Source organism: Pan troglodytes, chromosome 14 (assembly GCF_028858775.2).
Source record: "Pan troglodytes isolate AG18354 chromosome 14, NHGRI_mPanTro3-v2.0_pri, whole genome shotgun sequence".
NCBI classification, from domain to species: Eukaryota; Metazoa; Chordata; class Mammalia; order Primates; family Hominidae; genus Pan; species Pan troglodytes.
This window is the reverse complement of record NC_072412.2, coordinates 107,515,313-107,537,247: the sequence shown is the minus strand read 5'-3', so window position 1 is coordinate 107,537,247 and position 21,935 is coordinate 107,515,313. Positions and strand designations below refer to the sequence as shown.

At 38.9% G+C, this 21,935-nt stretch overlaps 1 protein-coding gene across 2 annotated transcripts in view; it reads left to right on the top strand.

Moving 5' to 3' along the window:
• Nucleotides 1-21,935, top strand: part of FGF14 (fibroblast growth factor 14) — a 693,562-nt gene that overhangs the window by 475,282 nt on the left and 196,345 nt on the right. Inside the window, exon 1 of one of the 2 annotated variants that reach the window (XM_001150157.8) lies at nt 9,221-9,713. The exons of the other annotated variant lie outside the window; for it this stretch is intronic. Coding sequence (XP_001150157.1) covers nt 9,521-9,713 — 193 coding nt within the window. The 5' untranslated portion in view covers nt 9,221-9,520. Of the gene's footprint in view, nt 1-9,220; nt 9,714-21,935 lie in introns of those variants that run through there. 2 annotated transcript variants of the gene reach the window in all.

Here is a 21,935-nt window from a genome sequence, read left to right as displayed (position 1 = left end):
GCAACCTGTCAGTATGTGAATACGTCAGTTTACATGATTTTGCAGATGTGATTAAGTTAAGGATCCTGGGATGGGGAGATTCCCCTGGATTATCGGGTGGGCCCAGTGAAATCACTAGGATCTTGAAGAGGGAGGCAGGAGGATCAGAGTCAGTAGTAGGAAATGTGACAATGGAAGCAAGATGCAAGACATGGTCTGTGAGCCAGGAAGGCAGGTGGCTTCTGGAAGATTAAACAAACAAACAAAAAACAGCAGGGAAATGGATTCTTCTCTCAAAGCCTCCAGAAGGCTCTGCAGACATCATGACTTAAATCCAGTGAGATTGATTTGGGACTGTCTACCTGCAGAACTGGAAGAGAATAAATGTGTATTTTTAAAAGCAACTAAGTTTATGCTAATTTGTTACAGAAGCAATATGAAACTTATACTGTAGGTTACTGAGAAAGACTCAGGGGAATAATTTAAGATCTATATTTTTAGCAGTTACATACAAAGTAGAAACTAGGCTCAGGAATAAGGCATTAATTTAAAATTATAACATTTCCTACATGCATGCACTTTGGAAATTACTTTCACTTGCATCTTTTAGAAGTAGATTACAAGATCAGAGGCAGATTAATAGCAACTTTGCCAGAACCTGAAGGCTTCTGGTATTTAACTAGACTTTCTGAAACCCTGCACACTAAAGTACCAGTTGTCCCCAGAGATTAGAGCCTGCAGAACCTGCAGGAGGAAGTGCCCTCTTAGTTGTAGAGAGTTTTTGGAAGAATGTAGAATATGTAGTCCCTGGTACGCTTTCAGGTCATATAATTAAATTGTATGGTCTTTGATGCACTGGCTTTTACTGCATTTGTGTCTTCTCAGTCACCAACCTGGGCCAAAAATATGATAGCAAATTTGTATGTAAAATAACGTTCTAAAAAACTGGAAAAATATACCAAAACATTTGAATGTTGGGATTAGAGGCAATTTTTATTTGTCATTTATTTTTATATTCTAATTGTACTTCTATAGTCAGAAAATGTAGAATTGGATGTTGTGTTCTCATTCTCATTCTTTCTTTGCCCTCCTCTACAGTTTTGGGTTCTTATTCTTGCTTTGCTCACAGAGCTTTTTAACAGTTGAATAAAAATTGTGAACCCTGGTGTTAACAACATGCACATGCACACCTTTTTTTCAGCATAAATTTCAGGGGAATCAGATAATCCTACACCCATCCTTGGAGCTTCTGGAAGTCCTTGGCTCCCATGTAAGAGTTCTTATTCTACACTGGTCACTGTGTCAGACATGTATATTTCAAATAGCTGACTGCTGGGTGGCAGATAGTGTGATAGAAAAGGCATGTGCTTAAGATCTTGTTCTTCCACTTCATAGCTGTGTAACTTTGGCAATCATTTAACATGTCTGGGGCTTAATTGCCTCTTCTGTAAAATAGAGATCATGATGTCCACTTCACTAGAACTAAAAGCTTTTCACAAACTATTATACACATATTATTTGGATGTTTTATAAACAGAGAGACATGCTCTTGTTCCCATTTAAATAATTATGACTGAAATATTCTCTAATTTATTATTAATTCCCACTTAACTATTATCCAGAAAACTTTCAAATGTGAATGTAAAAGTTCTATACTGTGAAGGTAGTAATGAAAACAGGTTACTAAGAGGCATGAACTGGGAGTTTGAAAATGTCTTTTTAAAAAAAATCACTATTTTAATTACGTTTAACAGAGTCAGAAATTTAGTTGTGTGTTTTGGCACACATGTATACAACATGTGTGTGCAGATGTACAAGTTTACATATATTTTTAACTCATGTATGCTAAATGCAAAGAACATAATCTTAATCCAGCTCACTTATTTCCTATGAAAGTGGTCATTCTAGAAATTATTGAAAAACTCATTACAGTGCTAAATATGAAAAAGATTATATCACATGTGCACAGGGACTCTCTTTGCATTGAGATTATAAATGAACTTTCCTTTCTCAAACTTTCTTGGAAATTGAGTAATTTTTTTTCTGTTGAGGTATTCAGTAGTGTTAAAAATTCACTGATCTATTATTAAAATGCTTGGTATTTTAATCTTCCACTACTGATTTAGAGTAGGAAAAGATTTGCCAATATTCACAACTCAGAAATGACTTCTATGCCCATTTTGGATTCACTTTAGTATTGAAGGCTGGAAGCTACTGAGAATATTTTTTCCAACGTATTAGCTGGATTAAAAGAAAATCACTAAATTTGTAAAGTTAAACCATCTGCTAGTATCAGTCTGGTATTGCTTCTATAGGAAAGAATGTTCACAAGTTTTTAGTATCAATAGTTTCTACTTTTCCTTTATTGAATCAAAACATTAAGCAACAATAAAATTCCTTCCAGTTTTTTAATAGATAGAAATCTGTTGCCTACCAGAAATAAATATATCCAGCAAAATTAATCAACAAGACTGTTATAACATTAATGCAATCACTTGGTTTTTGAAAATCTAATTTAGAATTATTTAATATTCAGTTAGATCAACCTTTGATTCTAAAATAAAGGTCAATAATACTATCACAGAAAAAAATGTGATCTTGAACTTAAACTGTAATGAGCGGATAAGCAGTCAGTCTTAATTAACTAGTTGAAAATTTGCCCCAAGTACATACTAATATGACTTTTTAAATATTCTTCCAAATGAGTAAAAAATGAAAAGGGACATCAATATCGATTACATTTCCAGAAGTATTTCAAACATTTTCAAATAGAACCCATTTATCGAGAAAGGAGATTTAAACAAATGCCAATATATATCATATTTAATTCCACTGAAGCTCACCCCAAATTGGTTTATAATAATTTAATTGTGGAAAAAATAATGTTGGACTTTCATATTTTATCTTTAATTTTGGAGATGTTGAAAAATGTCAAAAGTGATTCACAAAGGAAACCATGTGACAAAATGGAGTGAGTCACTTAATGTATGAAAACGATCAAGTACACGTCATATTTTAGTGATTCTTAGATGCCAATACTTTTTATGTATAAACACCTTTAAAATTCATATGCGTATTATAATCTATAAAATAACATAGCTTAATGAAGTGTTTTTATTTCTTTCATCGAAGTACCTAAAATAATCTTAAAATTAACAGCTTCTTAAATTTGACAAATTTAGGAAAGGCGAAATAGTGGCCGTGGCAATGGCAGAAATGAAGGAAAAGTAATAGACTTTTATTTGGAAAAATAACATGATAGAATTTAATATAGATATCAATGTACAAAATATGTTTTTTGGATTTTTTTGTTCATTTGAAGGATAAATAAAAAACAAAATCCACGCACTTTTTTTTTTTTAGTAAACTGTATCGAAATTTATCTACTTGGAAGGCAAACAATGTATGCCACAAAGTCATCCAGAACATAATGGAACTCAGAATGCAATAGGAAAAAATTTAATAATAAATTCAATTTCAATAAGGCTGTTTCTTGTTTGTATACTCTCCTCACTTCGAGTTTATATACTTTAATATTTATAGATAATTTTAACAAATACATTTATCTGGTGTCAAATTCTATAATGGATTACATGATTAGATGTAGCAAATTTGAAAAAGGGCATATTGTCAATTTATCAATCGACAATCTGAAAATGAGGAGGCAAGATAGAAAACTGTGTGTGTGTGTGTGTGTGTGTGTTAGGAAGTGTGGAGAAGTGGTGAATCACAAATACCAGAAGTCCTTTTTGATTCAAATGGAATCAGTCTCACATCCTTCAGTAAGCCCCAAGGGTGTCACTGTTGAAATTCAGAACTCAAACTGTTTGTCATGTTTGGTTGAGCCCAGGACATCAAGCAAAGGCTAAAGTATTTTCGGTGTATCCTATTTATGAAGTTGAGATTGTGTGTAATCCAGATAGAATTTTAGGTGTCTTGGTGCTTAAAGAGATCAACGATCTCTTTAGGTACCATGGGGTACTTCATCCTTGACAGACTGGATTAAGCAAGATTTTCTGTTCCTCTTATTTGGTATTAACTGTCTATTTGTTCAGATATCCAATGTCTTAATCCTTTCAATACACAAATCTTTATTGAGCACGTACTTGCCTGGCACCATTTTAAGCACTGGATATGTGGCAGTAAACAAATGAGACAAAGTCTGTACCTTTATAGGCTTATATTTTAAATGGGGAAGACAGCCCAAATAAATAAGGAAAGTACATGGAAATTTTAAAAGTTGTACGTGCTATGTAGAACCATAAAGCAGGGTAGCAAGAAGGAAATGTCTGTGTTTATGAGTTGTAATTTTAAATAGATTTATGAGCAAAGATGTGAGGAAAGAGTCATAGGAGATGAGAGTCAAATGAAACAGCAAGTATAAAAGTCCTGTCATAGGATCATGCCAGGTGGTTTGATGGACAGCAAGTGGTAAGTGAAGGGAGATGAATAGAGATGATGTCAGAGAACAACTGAAGGCAGAGATGGGGCACAAATCACATGAGCCATGGCAGGCCACTACAGTGAGGACTTTGGTTTTGAAGTATGGGATTTCGTAGTTACTATTGTAGTATAATCACCCAAAAGATGATGGTGGTAGGCAGTAGTGGAGGTGGTGAGAGTGATATCTTGGATATATTTTGCAGATAGACAGAATAGATCTTACACAAATATATATGGGGTATTAGAGAAAGAAATGACATTAATATGATACTAAAGTTTTCAGCCTGAGGAACAAGAATGAAGTTGCCATTTCAGAAGTGGCGAGGATTGGAAGAACAGGTTTAAGAAGGAAGAACAGTAGTTCGTTCATGGCCATTTTAAGCATGAGACACTTACCTATCAGACATCTTTGTAGAAGTTTCAATATAGCTCTCTCTTTATTCAACAATTGCTGGTGTTAGTAGAGGAATGATGAAGTTTTTAGAAGGTGCCCTAGATTCAGTGTTAATTAGGGGTAGGTGGCAAGAAGTTTCCCAGAGAAGATATCTATGCTGAGACCTAAACTATAAGCTCCATCAAGACAGAGCCAAAAAGTCTCTTTATTTTTATTTAAAAATCTGTTGACAAGCCATGGTGGCTCATGCCTTACTCTTTAGCTGATGATTTTTTTTTTTAATCATCAAGAGGAGTGTGAGGATAGGGCAATAGAAATTTTCCAGGTAGAGGGAACAACATACTTAAAGTTGGAGGACCAAAAGGATCATAGCATCTTCAGGAGACCATCAAGCACAGTGTACTAATTACCTTCCAAACTGATGCTTGTATAGTACTTTAGTGTTTTTAGAAGTACTTTCTCATAGACCCTCATCATAGTCTCTGAAAGGTAGAGAAATGTTTTAATTATCAATCAGTTGGTGTGAAAGTAGGCTTACGGGACTCAGTTCACAAATCTAGTTAATAATAACAACTAAGGTTTGAACTTGGGATTATTTCGTCAAAATTTAAAATAACTTCTTATGTTTCGAATTATTTAAAATCTTGTCATGCATCCACTGTGGGGGGGTTGGTGGTGAGGAAATATACATAGGGAATACATATATTTTGATATTGAAAAAACATGGAAACTGCAAAAGAATTTACAAGATAGAAATGAGTAAACTGGAAGATGATGATAATACAGTCATAGCTGTCATTTTCAATTAGGGTGCACCAGATGTGGTACTAGGATCTTTACATTTATTTACTAAATTTAATCTCACAGCAGTTGAAAAGGAGGTTCTGTTTTCACCTCAATTTGAGAGATGAAGAAATTGAGGCTGAGAGAGACTAAAGCAACACCTTGGAGGTCATTATACAGCTAGGAAGTTGCAGAGTCAAGAAATGAACCAAGAACCTCTGAAATGAGAGTTCAGGCTCCCAATAGCTTGGTGAGGAGCTACACCACCTGGGCCGTACTTTATTTTCCTCTTTATAACGTCAAAGGTAAAATTAACAACTCCAAGGAGGTTCTGATGAGTGAGAAATTATTTTCTGAACTACAGTAACCTTTACATTTGTGTTCACCGGCCCTGAATTGGTTTTCACCCTAGCTTTGCACACTCTTTTATCACAGCTTAAGACAGCAGATGGCTCTCTTGCGTTTTCTTTCACTTACCTCCATCCGTAAACAACTAAACAGCGTTTTGGGGAGGTAAAATGAAAACGCAGGGATTAACCTAAAAGACCTTGATTATCCCAATGCTGCCCCCCTCTCCAAGCTCCCTTAAAATAGGAAGCTACGTTGAAGAGAAATGACCGCTTGAGGCTCCTGAAATTCACAGCCAGAATAGATGCCCGGAGACTCCGGAGTCCGCTGTTCAGGCGCTGCGCCAGGGGTCGGGACGCTCGAGAAAGAAAGAGTATCTCTCGGTTATGGAAAAGCTGAAAGGCTTTGTGCTCCAAGGTGTTATTAACGTCGGTAGAAGCTGTGAAGATCAATTTCCTTCCCATCATGAGGGAAAAAAGTGAGAAACTGCTTTTAGGGGAGGAAAGTGTCAGAGACCCTCACAGCCAGCGCTTTTCTCAATCAGCGAACTTGCTTCTGCTGGGAGAGGTATGGCTGGGGCGGGATCCCTGTCCGCGGTGCTGAATGTCAGGCTGGTCCGAGGCTGCTGAACAACGAAGGGAAGGCTCTGAGAGGGCCAAGAACTGACCTCCTGACCCCCAAGTCCAAGGATTTAGGGGAAAGACTGCAGCATAAGAAAATGCCTGCAAAAATAGAGGCACAGCTATAAGAACAAGAAGCTTAATGTCACTCTTTTCAAATTAATATAGTTGGCACATACATCAAAAGGCTTAAAGAACCTTTAAAAATAAACTAGGTGTGTTGGGGAAGTCATACTAGATTTAAGAGGTCACTATACTTAACATTTTACTTTTTTGAAACACTCACTGCAAGAAGCCTTTGATAATAAACCTGGATGCTTTAATCTTACAGTCACTTGCAAATTCAAATCTAGAACTTCTGAAATGTACAAATGGCGTTTCTTCAATAATAGAAACCAAGAGTAGTGACTCTTAATGTTCAGTAGGACTCATTTCAGTGAATTAAAACAACAGACACACTCAATAGTCATTTAGTTATTTTCATCTCTCTATAGACATCTTTCCCTTTTTAAGCAGGACTACGCAACACAACATAAATGCACACTCACAAAAAAATGGAAGAAAAGAGACATATGAAACTGAAAATAGAGAGGGAAAGGCAGAGCAAAATAATTAGCATGCCCCTTTTTCTCACTTTTGCTATTTTATGAGTGACTAGGGATTGCAAGTTTCTAGCAAAACAACTCTAGCATATTCCTTTTAATAATTGTAGAATTTGTAGATGTAACATAGCAAAGTGTAGAAAATAAACTTCCAGAAGTACACTTTGTAATATATGACAAACACCGTCCTAAAGCCAATGATCCCTGCCTTAGATCTAAATCTACACACTCTCATCAGGTTGCATTTCCTTCCCAAAAGGAGACTTGTTGGTAAATGTGGAGTGAAGGTAGCAAACAGCAGCCCAGTAGTGGCTGCTTCCATGGAGAAGCTGTGGATAAGTTGCTTAGAGCAGAAGGTGCCCAGCCTCCCTGTAATCTGCTGCACTTCCCCCCAGTTGCCTGGTGGCGAGTACTTTACTGCCTATTCCTGAGACAAAGAGAAAGTGTGTTTTGGTTGAGAACTGCTCCCAGGGCTGCCTGCGTAGTGTGCTTGCCCTCTTTCCAGCTCTAAAGCAGTCACTGGAGAAGAAGGTTGTTGCAAGTCTCTTGATTACCAAGTGAGCCATCTCTCCCCCTTGCTTCACACTGAATTTCCAGAAGTCTAGTTCGAGCATTTCTTTCTCTTTAGCTGCCTGAGCTGATAGGCAAAGCAGTGTAAAGGGAAGGGGAGAAAAGTAAGAAGCCGGGAGCCAGAGCTGCACTTGGTTCTGCCACTCTGGTGTATCCTAGAAACCACGGAACTGTGTTCATCCAAGCATGAAGTGTTTCTCTCCCAACCTCCCCCCGGCTTTTTGTTTTTTTCGGGTGCCCTCCACTGCCGCCCTTTCTCTTGGACCTTCACATTTTCAGGTATCCAGGAGGGAACCGCTGTCGGGACACAGACAGAAAATCAAGGGGAGGAGACGCCGGCTGTTGTATTTGAATTTCAGACACAGTTCAGATGGCTTTGCTCCCTGACAGAGCTTCTCTGCCCAGGGACACCAGAAGATGACAGCTCAAATTGGAGTGTCCTGTCTGGCTGCTTTTCACTGTCCCTGGAATAGTGTGACACCCTCCTCTGCCCCTTATATTTCTGCCCTGACTTCTTCAACATTCTCCTGGGCGTTTATCCTACCCAGCTGCTGTTCTGTAGCAGCTACTGCGGCTGTCATCTCCTCCTCCCAGGGCTGGGGAGCATATTTGGGAGTGGGGTCTGTCTATCTCGCTTAATCACACCTTCTCTCTTTCCATTCCCTCCTTTTTGCTCCGTGTAGCCTTTCAAAATGACAAACCTACCCTTCCTGCAGCAGAAGGGAGGGTCCTGCAAGTTTGGGTGGACTAGGTGAGGAGTGGAGGCGCCTCCCTCCAACCCGGGGTTGGGGGTGGCGACGGGGGGCGTTGGTGCTGGAGGGATTAGCAGGGAGGGCGGAAACCACCTCGCCCTCCAACCGCTGCTGAGAGTTTCAGTGCACCGGGAACCACGTTAAGACCGAGAAGCCCCAACCAAGCCGCGGAAGGCTCGGGAACCAGCGAGTTGCATCTAAGAAAAAGCGCCCCGATGTTCCTTCAATTCCACCTGCTTTGGCTCGGCCTCTTAGCACCCCATCCCTGCAATCCATCTTAGCTTTCTTTCTTATTATTTTTAAATCATTATTATCTATACGTTTTGTTTCTTTCTGAAGAGGTACATCAGGAGGGGGACCACATAGGTGGAGGGGGTGTAGTGGGGTGGGAACGGAGCGTTTGATTAGAGATCTCAGGGGAGAAGATTGGTCTCTCCAGATGCTGATTTCCAAAGCACTTGACAATCACCGGCAGAAGCCGAGAGCGGGTGGCGCCGGCGGCGGCACCGGCCCGCGGGCAGCTGGAGCCCGGCGCTGAGTCCTGCCCAGCGCGACCCGGACCGACGGACGCGCAGAGACCCTGCCGGGACCCGCCCTCCAGCCGGCGCCCGGGGAGCCGCCGGCCGGCTCTACCTCCCGCCCGGGAGCCGGGCAGGGCGAGAAGGCAGCGCGAGTGGCGGTGGCGACCCCCGCCAGGGTTCCTGCGACGAGCGGTGACCAGCAGCGCCCGCAGCCGCGGTCCCGCTCTCCACTCGGACGTGGCCAAGCGGCGGCGGCCACGACCTCCGGCTTCCCGGGATCGTCCGGCTGCGCCCTGGGCGCATCTGCGCGCCTGGCCCCGCGCCCCGCGGAGAGGGCGATGGGTCCCGGTCAGGACTGAGCGCCCCTTCCCCTCTCCCCAGTCCCGCCTGGCGCCCCCTCCTCTGCCCCGAGGGCGAGCCACGGTCTGCGCCGCCGCCTTCCCCTCCGGTGCCCCCGGCTCGCCGTCCTCCCGCGCCCTCCCTCCCCGGACCCGTTCCCGGGGCCACCATGGCCGCGGCCATCGCTAGCGGCTTGATCCGTCAGAAGCGGCAGGCGCGGGAGCAGCACTGGGACCGGCCGTCTGCCAGCAGGAGGCGGAGCAGCCCCAGCAAGAACCGCGGGCTCTGCAACGGCAACCTGGTGGATATCTTCTCCAAAGTGCGCATCTTCGGCCTCAAGAAGCGCAGGTTGCGGCGCCAAGGTCTGTGGGGGTCATGGTCGGGAGATGCGCCCCGGGTCGCCCCCTCCCCGCCTAAACGGAGCTTCTCCAGGCTCCTTCCCTCCCTCGGTTTTCCCGGCCCACCCCGGCCCCGGCCTCCCTTCTGAGCACTCTGGGCGCCGTCGCGGGGACCCTGGAGTCCGCTGTCGGGCAACCTGTAGCCGCCGAGAAGTGCACCCGCCAGAGATGGCAAGTTGGCTGCTCCTCGCCGGCGGCTCCTGCCCTCCGCGTCCCTGCAGGCTGGGCTCTGGGAAACCTGTTCCCCCTGAGTCTTGGCTTCCCGGGAGGATAGGGACTGGCACTGGCTCTGGAACGCGGGGCACCCCTTCCTGCCACACCCGGGGTCGAGCCACCGCTTGCAGTCTGATCTGAGCTGGTGGGGGTTTCCATGGGGTGGGCCTGGCCTCACTTGGTCTCTGGGGTCTCCTAGAAACCTCCCGGGTTCCCAGACCTTGGCCAAATGTGGATATCCTGGCGGTGCCCCCAGCGTGGAGCTGCTGTAGAAGGAGTGGAGGGTGTGTGAACTATGGCCCAGTCCGCTGAGGTTCAGCAGAAGGCTGCTTAGCGCGCAGCCCTGGGCTCTGCAGCCCTTCAGTCAAATCCTGGGATGGGGACAGAGGCTCAGGGAGTCTAAAGAAAAAATCCGAATTGCGGGGAGCGGGGGGCAGAAGTAAAAATCCGTAATGTGTGTCAGTTTTAATTGAAAAACTGGCGAATTGCCTGAGATACAAGCCGTTACTATATAAAGGTGACTAGAATAGTTACCTTACTACAGGTATTTCTTTGAGAAACTAGTACCTAGGGTGACCTTCTTTCGCTGCCTTTGAAATGCCAGGGTCTGAGAAGGCATCCTATTCAGGAGCCAGGCGCTTTTGTCTCTCTCTCTGCCTGTCTCTGCATCCAGTTGCTAAGGCTGGTTGTTTTGCGAGCATGTGGTGTGTTCTGTGGGGGAAATGGGCATTGCTGGCTTTTCATAACCAAGTGGGGTTGGTAGGAAACATTGAAGAATCTATTTACGTTAATGGGAGTATATGTTTGCCCAGCACATTACATTGTCGGCTCCCAGCTGTATTTGTTTTAAATGCCCTGTTGTTCCAAAGATGGGGGATAGAAGCATAAGCTATACATGTGTTTCTCAAAGAGTGAGTGCGTGTCCTTACATTTGCAAATTGATGACCAAAAGTTTTGATGCTTTTTTTTTTAAAGGCTAATGCTGAATATTTTAAAAGGACAATTTCTTGTTGTCACATTTAAGAAATTGGAGATTACTTGCTCTTACTATCAAGCTTCAAAGGCAAAGATAGGAAGAAAATCAGAGTGGAAGTTCTGTTAGAGAAATAAAATTATATAAGTAAAATAGGAACTTCTTGTTGGAGAATTTGGGATCAATCATATTTTCAGACCAGTGTAGGAGCCATTAAGAAAAAAATGGATTTTAATTTTCCACATTAGCCTAGAGCCTTATTCAGCCCAACTTTGTGTAATGAGACCAACTCGACTGCCTTAATCACTGTTGATAGACGGAGGATCAATCTATTATGACTTAAATTGTGCTTATCCTCTTATGTCATCAAACAGACTATCTTTTAGAATACAGTTTTCACCACATATAGCTCCAAATTGGCTGTCTACATAAAGTAAATTAACATACTATCTACTAAATAAGCTTATTTTAATATAAACAATGATTAAAACTTGTGTGTATTTCTTAAGAATATAGCCAGTAGATTATTTTATAAATATGAACAATAAATGTTTTGTGCCATATTGGGTGGCGAAGGAGGATTTGCTTTACACTTAATGAATTTTAAGTTGGGGGTTTACTTTTTTGTCAGTATAGAAAGCTATCTGAGTTTTCTAATGGTCCGTTTCTCCATTTTCAACCCTGACTGCTCTGTTGGTATTCCTGATTTTGAAATGATAAGCAATCTTCAATGTTCTGTAAGAAAAATATATTTGAGGCCATTTTTCTACCTTACTTTGGACAGGAAAATAGAAGAGAAGATACGTTATAAGGAAATTGTATGAGAATTTTTTATTCTTCTTATATTTCTTATATAAAAGTATATATATTCTTCAGAGGAGAAAAATACAGATATATCTCTTGAGTATCAGAAAAGGATTAATTTATTAGTATCACTAATTTTAAGCAAAACAAATATTAAGACTTTATGTTATGTAAATTATATACTGACATATAATAGTATGCTTTTATATTATTTTATATAACAATATAATTATTCATTTAATTAAGTGTTATTGTAGGACATATTTTCAAGCATATTTACCTTCTTATTACACACTCTTTACATAGGGAATTGCCCTCAGAAAATTTTAAAAAATCATATTTATTAAAGATACAACCTTTAAGTCTGATGGTTTTATATGTCTTTATAGCTGAAAATAATTAATATAACAATTATTGAATCTTTACAATCTGTTAGGCTCTGTAGCAGGTATTATATATATATACATACACAGCACTGAATAGAAGAGTTGAAGTTCCTGCCATCATGGAGCTCACAAACATGGGGTAGAGAGTCATTGCCTATGGAAAGGAACAAATTAATAAGAAATAATAAAATTCAAAGTCCTATAAAGCATGAAGAGAGCTGGGATAAAGAATTATGGAGGAGAGAGGGGTGGGGAGAGGGATCTAATTAGATAAAGTAGTCAGGGTGGGCAACACTGGGATCCACAGGTTGAGAGATGACAGGTAAGAAGGATGCAGAGATTTTAAGAGCAGGTAGAAAAAGCAATGTGTGTGCAGAGACCTTGAGGTGGAAAAAATCTTGTCCCATTGGGAGAAAAAAAAGAGGCATAGAAATTTTAAGCACATTGTCAAGTAGAATATAGTGTGATATGCTTGAAAATAGAATAAAGAATAGCTCCACATTTTGTGTTTTGGGGAAGGGTAATACACATTTTTTAAATGTAGGGTTTTAAAAAAATCCTTTATTAAGTAGTAATTTATTTAATGTAAAGGTTATTGAGTTGGAGCCCTACACCCACACTCTTTCCTATCTCCATCACCCTTACCCCTATAGAAGAGTGATGTTTATACCAGTTGACTTGCTCTTATGAAGGACAGAAATTTGCAAGATGGCTACTAACGGTGTGGTAGGCAGCATGACTGCAATCCACCTTTCCAGATTCAGCTCCATCTACCCTCCACCGACCTCCACAGATTTCAAACACAATACAGTGCCACACACCCCGCAAATTAGTCATATGCTTTCAAATCCTTATCCTTTTGTTTGTGCTTTACTGTGCGTCTAGCATCTTCTCCTCACTTCTACATTCACCTGTTGAAATTATGAAATTATTCTCATTTTGAAAAGCTGAGAGAAAATGCCATCTCCTCTGAGAAGCCTTCATTCATTGGATACAATTAAAAATAATTCTCCTGTGGTATTTCATACATCACTGTTGTTGTTTATATATACCTGATAATAATTAAGTATACATATTCAGCTGATTGTAGGGAAGAAGCAAAGTCTGTGTTTTCTGCATCTTCATAGGCTCTCAAATCTTGATAGAGTGTTTGCCATACACTGGGTTCTCCTCATTGCCCTTGGATTGGAGTGAAATAAGGAAGGTCAATAGGCCCAAGCTAAAAAAGAAAGTATCCTTGAACCAGAGTGATCTAACTAGATAATTTTAGACATAAAATACTTTTCAGATTTTATACCTTTTTTACTTTCCCTAAATAAATATAATTATATCTTTTTTTAAGAGATTTAGAGGGATTACATATTTGTGGGTTATTTATAAGAATGCAAGAATATAAACAACCTCATTTTAAAGCTTAACTAATATATGAACAAAGATATTTACATATATTGATTTAGCCAAAGAAAGGGGAATTTACAAGGAAATCAACAGTTTGCAAATAGTTTTATTATTTGGAATCTTAACAAAAATGAAAACTAAAGTAGCCACTGACTACAATGGTGTATAGTGAACATTGTATCCCCAAAAGTGTTATGTTTTTATTATGAATTTTTCAATCAAACAAGAACCATAATTGTTCACAGAATAATAACCTTTCTAAATCTTTGGCATGGCTGCTAATGCAGTTGTTTCTTGAGATTTACTTTTTGGGGGCTGTGATCATGAGAGCTATGGTATTAGGTGCCATGTACGCTTAATCAGCAGGTGCCTGGGCTTCTTACTAACATTTTAACTAAAATAAATTACAGTATGTATAAGGAATGGAAAGTGAGGTACTTAAAATGTGTTTTCAAGTTAATGCATAATATAAAAAGCAGAAATGTATGTACACCTATAGAAATAAACTGCTTTGCTCCAGTGTGATAGTGAAATCCATCAGTTATTCTAAGAAAAGTGTCCTTCCTTCTTACAAGGTGCTATGTAAGGAAACAAGTGTCTACCGTCTTAGAAAATAATCCACAGCAAATAGTCATCAAAAAAAACACTGTTTTTGTGCGCTACTGTTTTAGTGTCATTACCATGTGCTCCTACAAAGACCACATGCTTGTTTGTTTTGGCTGTTTTGGCTAAGCTAAAACAAGGGAACATTTTTCTTCAAAGCACTTTTTATTTTTTGGAAGATATTTTCTCTTTGGTGTTGGTTTTCTAAGGCCATACCCATTGGAGTCTTACTACATATTAATACCTGTTGCTAACTTTTTGATAATTATAATTTTATTATTTGTTAGTTGTATTGAGGTTAGATCAAATTATGGTCTTCTAAATTAAAATGTTGAGTTTTGTTTTGTTTTGTTTTTAACAAGGGACATACTATAAATGCAATTTCTAAGCAGGGAATCTTATGAGAATAATACCAGATTGGTCAATGAAATAATGTTAGAGACAAAAAAGGCATTCATTGTTTATGCATTTTCCTCCTGTGGCTTAATTGTTATGATTTCACAGTCCATATTTGCTATAGGTTTCTGAAAATGTTTAATACCTCAGTAGTTCAATAAGTAAAGTGTAAAATAGTGTAACAGATTAGGTATAATGTAATTAAACATAAAGAAGATGGTTTGCTTTGGGTTTAGTTATATCCATAGATTGAGTTGAGTTTACATATATTAATAATCTATGGCCAACTGTCTGGTGAAGAAATCCTGTGACCTTTCCTAACAAGATTTCAGATACACAAAACCTTCTGTCCCAAAGTTACCGTAATCAATTACGGGCTTCACTTCACATTTTGAATTTGAATACTTTTACATTTAGCCCCAAACTTGTGATTTTTGTTAGTAATTCCATTCTCTATGATGTTACTGTGAGAACAAGTGTTTTCAAACCCAACAAGAACCTCCCTTCTCTTTGGTGTAAAGTTACGTCTTCTAAATTTTATTTATTTAAATTTTTTTAAATGGTAGAAATTTAAAAGGAAAGGTTTCTAAATATGATTTATCCACTTAGTTATGGAATTCTATATTTTTCTTAGATATAATTTATATTAATGTCTCCCGAAATTGTGAGAAACTTTAGCCAAAGAGGACTATGATATTTAGATAATACAAATGTTATATAATATTTCAAATATTGTTTTAGCACCCAACAACTAAAACACACACACACACACACACACACACACACACACACACACACGAATCCAAATCTCTAAGAGACCATTTCAGAGACGTCAATGCAATTTAAAGCCAGTTACAGTGTTTGCATTAGAAAACAACTAATTTCATAATTTTGGTCTATAATGGTCCAGCATTCAATTTAAGGAACTCAGATCACATGAAAATGTCACCATTTGCTGTTTACTGGGGTGACAGGATACCAGTAGGCATGCGTAGAAATCCAGACACAGTGTCTACACCATTTTATGATAGGTACTACTTTGTCATTCAGAAAAATGTCTCCTTTCATAAAATTAAATTTTGTAATTTATTTTATGGAATGTATGTTTCTCCCTATGATTTTATGGTTTTTGATATTGGGATTGATAGGAACCCATACGGCATCACCATAGGGAAGGGCCACTTCAAAGTCATTGTCTCACCAGTGCCTGGCATACAGCTAACACTTCAGAAGTATTTGTTGAGTGAATGAAACATACCACATTTGTCAGGACATATATGCAGCAGAAGCATAGAATACAATTGAGACAAATGAACACATAGCAATGGCTATAATTGGATAATTATTATTATTTTTTGGTCTGATTTACTTTTTTATTTTATTTTTTATACTTTAAGTTTTAGGGTACATGTGCACAACGCGCAGGTTTGTTACAAGGTATACATGTGCCATGTTGGTGTGCTGCACCCAGTAACTCGTCATTTAACATTAGGTATATCTCCTAATGCTATCCCTCCCCCCTCCCCCCACCCCACAACAGGCCCTGGTGTGTGATGTTCCCCTTCCTGTGTCCATGTGTTCTCATTGTTCAATTCCCACCTATGAGTGAGAACATGCGGTGTTTGGTTTTTTTGTCCTGGTGATAGTTTGCTGAGAATGATGGTTTCCAGCTTCATCCATGTCCCTACAAAGGACATTAACTCATCATTTTTTATGGCTGCATAGTATTCCGTGGTGTATATTTGCCACATTTTCTTAATCCAGTCTATCATTGTTGGACATTTGGGTTGGTTCCAAGTCTTTGCTATTGTGAATAGTGCCGCAATAAACATATGTGTGCGTGTATCTTTACAGCAGCATGATTTATAATCCTTTGGGTATATACCCAGTAATGGGATTGCTGGGTCAAATGGTATTTCTAGTTCTAGATCCCTGAGGAATCGCCATACTGACTTCCACAATGGTTGAACTAGTTTACAGTCCCACCAACAGTGTAAAAGTGTTCCTATTTCTCCACATCCTATCACCTGTTGTTTCCTGACTTTTTAATGATCGCCTTTCTAACTGGTGTGAGATGGTATCTCATTGTGGTTTTGATTTGCATTTCTCTGATGGCCAGTGATGATGAGCATTTTTTCACGTGTCTTTTGGCTGCATAAATGTCTTCTTTTGAGAAGTGTCTGTTCATATCCTTCACCCACTTTTTGATGGGGTTGTTTGTTTTTTTCTTGTAAATTTGTCTGAGTTCATTGTAGATTCTGGATATTAGCCCTTTGTCAGATAAGTAGATTGCAAAAATTTTCTCCCATTCTGTAGGTTGCCTGTTCACTCTGATGGTGGTTTCTTTTGCTGTGCAGAAGCTCTTTAGTTTAATTAGATCCCATTTGTCAATTTTGGCTTTTGTTGCCATTGCTTTTGGTGTTTTAGACATGAAGTCCTCGCACATGCCTATGTCCTGAATGGTATTGCCTAGGTTTTCTTCTAGGGTTTTTATGGTTTTAGGTCTAAAGTTTAAGTCTTTAATCCATCTTGAATTAATTTTTGTATAAGGTGTAAGGAAGGGATCCAGTTTCAGCTTTCTACTTATGGCTAGCCAGTTTTCCCAGCACCCTTTATTAAACAGGGAATCCTTTCCCCATTTCTTGTTTTTGTCAGGTTTGTCAAAGATCAGATAGTTGTAGATATGTGTCATTATTTCTGAGGGCTCTGTTCTGTTCCATTCATCTATATCTCTGTGTTGGTACCAGTACCATGCTGTTTTGGTTACTGTAGCCTTGTAGTATAGTTTGAAGTCAGGTAGCATGATGCCTCCAGCTTTGTTCTTTTGTTTTAGGATTGACTTAGCAATGCGGGCTCTTTTTTGGTTCCACATGAACTTTAAAGTAGTTTTTTCCAATTCTGTGAAGAAAGTCATTTGTAGCTTGATGGGGATGGCATTGAATCTATAAATGACCTTGGGCAGTATGGCCATTTTCATGATATTGATTCTTCCTACCCATGAGCATGGAATGTTCTTCCATTTGTTTGTATCCTCTTTTATTTCATTGAGCAGTGGTTTGTAGTTCTCTTTGAAGAGGTCCAATAATTGGATAATTATTAATGTATTTAACAACTACCTGCTTGACACTCTGTGTCTATTGGGTACTATTTAATCTTCACAACAAACCCATGTGGTAGGTACACTACATTATCCATTCATTAATACACTAAATTATCCAGTAATTGATAATACACTAATATTATCCATTCATTCATTTTACAAATGAGGAATCGGAAACAAAAATAAAAAGCTTGCATAGCTTTGAAGAGTGGGGCTGGGATTAGGAGAAGATCTGCTAACTGGTTAGCCCATCTGCCTGCCTACTATTTGCCTGCACTTACAAGGCTGAATTTGGCTGAAGAAAAATACGCAGACATATTGGTCCTACTTTAAATTCACAGTCAATAACCTCAGGGGGCCCCTTGGTACATTTCTTTTTTAAAATCCATTTTCACTTAACTGGATCATATTTCTTACCTTACTTCCCTTCAAACCTCTTATGTCTCCTCTCCCATTTCTACTCTCAGCTATATCCTTACTTCTATTTGTCTGACAAAGTAGAAATAATAAGAAATAAATGTTCACATACTCCACAACTGCTTTTATAAGTCTATCTGCAGATCTATCCATTTACTCCTCTTTTTATTTTTTTACTGAACTTGGGGATAAACTCCTAGTGCTGTAATCTAAGTTCAAGACCTCATCAAATTTAGCATTAGACCGTCTCTCCTACTCAGGGAAATCAATCCAGTAATTTTCTTCTCTTCTGCATCATCCTACTGTGTTATCCCACATCGTCCTGTATTATCCTTAACAGTATTTAAATATGCTCTAATATTTAGAACATCTTAAATAATTACCCCATGTTAAAAAAGAATCCCCTCTTGATTATGCGTTTCTCTCTAGCTATTGAATTAATTGTCTGTTACTGGCAAAACTCTTTGAAAGAGAAATTGCAACTATCCTTCTCCCATTCTCTCTTGGACCCTTTCTAAACAGGTGTTTGTCCTCAGTACAAAACTGGTCTTGTGAAGGTCACCCATGACCTGCAAGTGATCAAACTCAAGATTCTGTTTTTAGTCCTTATCCTACCCATATAGTATTTGGCATTCAAATTTTCATAATAAATTTGTATTTTTTACTACAAAGTGGTAAAGTTAGCATCGAAATACTTTTAACCTACCATTTACCCAACCAGTACCCTTTATGCGATCATCTTTTTATAGTGACAATGTATTTGGGTTTCTAATTGAGAGTATTAATACGTTAACTATTCCATGTGATTTGATGTTCAGCCAAACACTAATAGTACTCAGTTGGTATTCGGGTACCATTAGAAGGCAATGCTTGGTGTTTCCTTACTTGGGAAGAATATTCCTTCCATCACATGTATTTGTGTTTGGACAGAGTGGCTTGTCTCTATAAAACAGAAGAAGATGAATGGTCTTTCTGAGAATTAGTCTTTGTATTTAAATATAATAGATTTGTGATTAACCAACGGCTGCTTTTCAGACTCCTTAATTACTATCATAGCAAATAATCATTGGCAAACTAAAATATTAGTTTGCTTAATGATAAATATCACTCAAGTTTAAGCATTATATAGAAAGAAATAGTCAGAAACTTTGGAAGGGCTGTTTATCATAGTTCATTTTCTCTATGTGGAATGTTTTCATGGATAGATTTGTTCCTTATTTTTACACCTAAGGGTTTCAAGTAGTGATAATATGTTCTACCTCTTCTTTATCTACCTATTACACAGACATGATTAAGGTAATGTTTCTACATTTGTGTTTTTAGTTTTTCTATGTTAATTTTTTGTCAAAATGACAAACAGCTTTTAAGGTATAAGCAAATGGCAAAGAGCTGGCAATTAGAGTAGATGAACAAATTTATAGACAGAATAATATTATCTCTTCCATTGAGATTTTCCGGGGTAGCATGTAACTACTTGGCTCAACAGCGAGACATGAATGCAGTGTCTTTTCTCAGGAAACTCTTGAATGATGGATGGGTATTTACTTGTTTGTTTTCTTCAGAATCCAACAATTCTCTTTCTTTTGACAAAGCCTTTAAAATAGTGCGATTCTCATTGCTTAATGTCTTTTTATTACACCACATGCCTCATTTTATCTCTTTGAATTTCTGTAAATAATTCCTGCTTATCCTTGGATACAACATGCCCTTTAAATATTTGTTCATGGCTTTTTTATTCCTCTTACCATTTGGCCAACTTACAATTGTTTAACCCTATTAATCTTTCTGCATAAGTAAATGCCACCAGCACCTTAATCATTTCTGTGGCTTAGATTGTTCAATAATTACCTCATCCTTATTCCAGCAAATGAGATGACTGCTGTTTTCATGAAGAGAATTTCATGCTGAGGCCAAACTTGGGGTAGAGAAGACTGAATGCATTTGCTGTCTTGCTTCTCTCTGGTGTGGGATCTGATCTGAATACAGGGATGAGGATATTGTACAAATCTATGCTAGGTAGAAGCAGTCGTCTTGGTTTCATACCTGACGAATTAAAGGAAAGTGTAGGGAAAGTAACCAGACAACTTCACTGCATCTGCTCAGATGAGAAGTATTGCATACCACATCTCATACTTCTCCCAACAACAGGGTGTTGTTGGTATTATTTTCATTTCATGGATGAGAGGAAGTGAAGGAATTTTTCCAGGGACTCATAGTGGTCAGGGGTAGTATTTGAACACAAGTCTGACAAATATGGGGTACAGTTTTAGAATTAACTCAGTGAATCCTTAATCATAATAAAAGTCAGCATTATACTCTAGTGTCTTCCTGGATGTACCCATAGAACAGGCTAGAATGTCAACCACAAGATTCCCTCTGTTCATTCCTATAATTTTTTATTATTATTATACTTTAAGTTCTGGGGTACATGTGCAGAATGTGCAGTTTTCTTACATAGGTATACATGTGCCATGGTGGTTTGCTGCACTCATCAACCCGTCATCTACATTAGGTATTCCTCTTAATGCTATCCCTCCCCTAGCTCCCCACCTCCCAACAGGCCCCAGCGTGTGATGTCCCCCTCCCCATGTCCATGTGTTCTCATTCTCCAATTCCCACTTATGAGTGAGAACACGCGATGTTTGGTTTTCTGTTCTTGTGTTAGTTTGCTGAGAATGATGGTTTCCAGCTTCATCCATGTCCCTGCAAAGGACATGAACTCATCCTTTTTTATGGCTGCATAGTATTCCATGGTGTATATGTGCCACATTTTCTTTATCCAATCTATCATTGATGGACATTTGGGTAGGTTCCAAGTCTTTGCTGTTGTGAATAGTGCTGCAATAAACATACACGTGCATGTGTCTTTATAGTAGAATAATTTATAATCCTCTGAGAGAACATGATGCAGAAACTGCTGGGACAGTAATGTTACAAATGATGGCCACCCTGCAGAAAAGACCCTTCTCCAGATCTGCCTCCACTCCTTTCTGTTCAATGCATGGGACAATAGTTTTAAAAGTTATACAGGACAGCAGAGTTCAGACACGTCTGTTCCATCATCTCTTAGACTTTCCTTTTGGAGTAAGCCACTAAAGAGGGTGAAGCAAGATTGAAGTTTTCCTACAAGATTTCAGGTATTTCATGTTTGTCTAACTTTTTTTTTCTGCATCCCAATGCCTTTGCATTTTGGAAAATTATAAAAGTTGCAAAAGTTGCTGAAGTTTCCAGAATATGGCACTCATGAGCAAAGGTTTCCTGTTCCCATGCTACTGCTGCTGAACTGACACATTTTTTATCATTAGAAATGCCCCTAGTGTCCAAACACTCCCATAAATGTTATCATTTTTACTTTCTGCATGGTTGTATAGTCAAGTGAAACTGAGATGCATATTACACTGTTAAGTACTTTTTGCAACTTTCTATACTAACAAATCAGGCTAACCTAAAGGTAAAGGTACAATGTTTGTGTCTTTGTGAGTTTTGCTTTTGCCCTATGGTAGTAGTTATAATGAATTCTTCAGCAGAATCTCCCCAGGAACATTCGTTTACAAGCTAAGTCTTTCTATTTGTTCACTTTTTAAAAAAGGAAACAGCACTTTGCAATATCCATTTTTTAGCAATAACTGGTGTCATCATAACTGACTAGCCTCACACTGCTATTCCTTCTCTTTTTTAAATTTTCTGCAACATTCTCATTGGCATCTCCAGAGATAGGCCTGTTGATTTTTTTTTTCTTAAAACCTGAATATAAGAAAATACCCCAAATTTCACCTGCATTTTGTCTCACACATTTCCATCAGTATTATTTACCACTATCCTTACTAGAGCCCAAAGGTCCACAAAAAACTGCCACTCTTCATGGTGTGGTGGGTGCTGGTAAAGCCCTGGAGGCA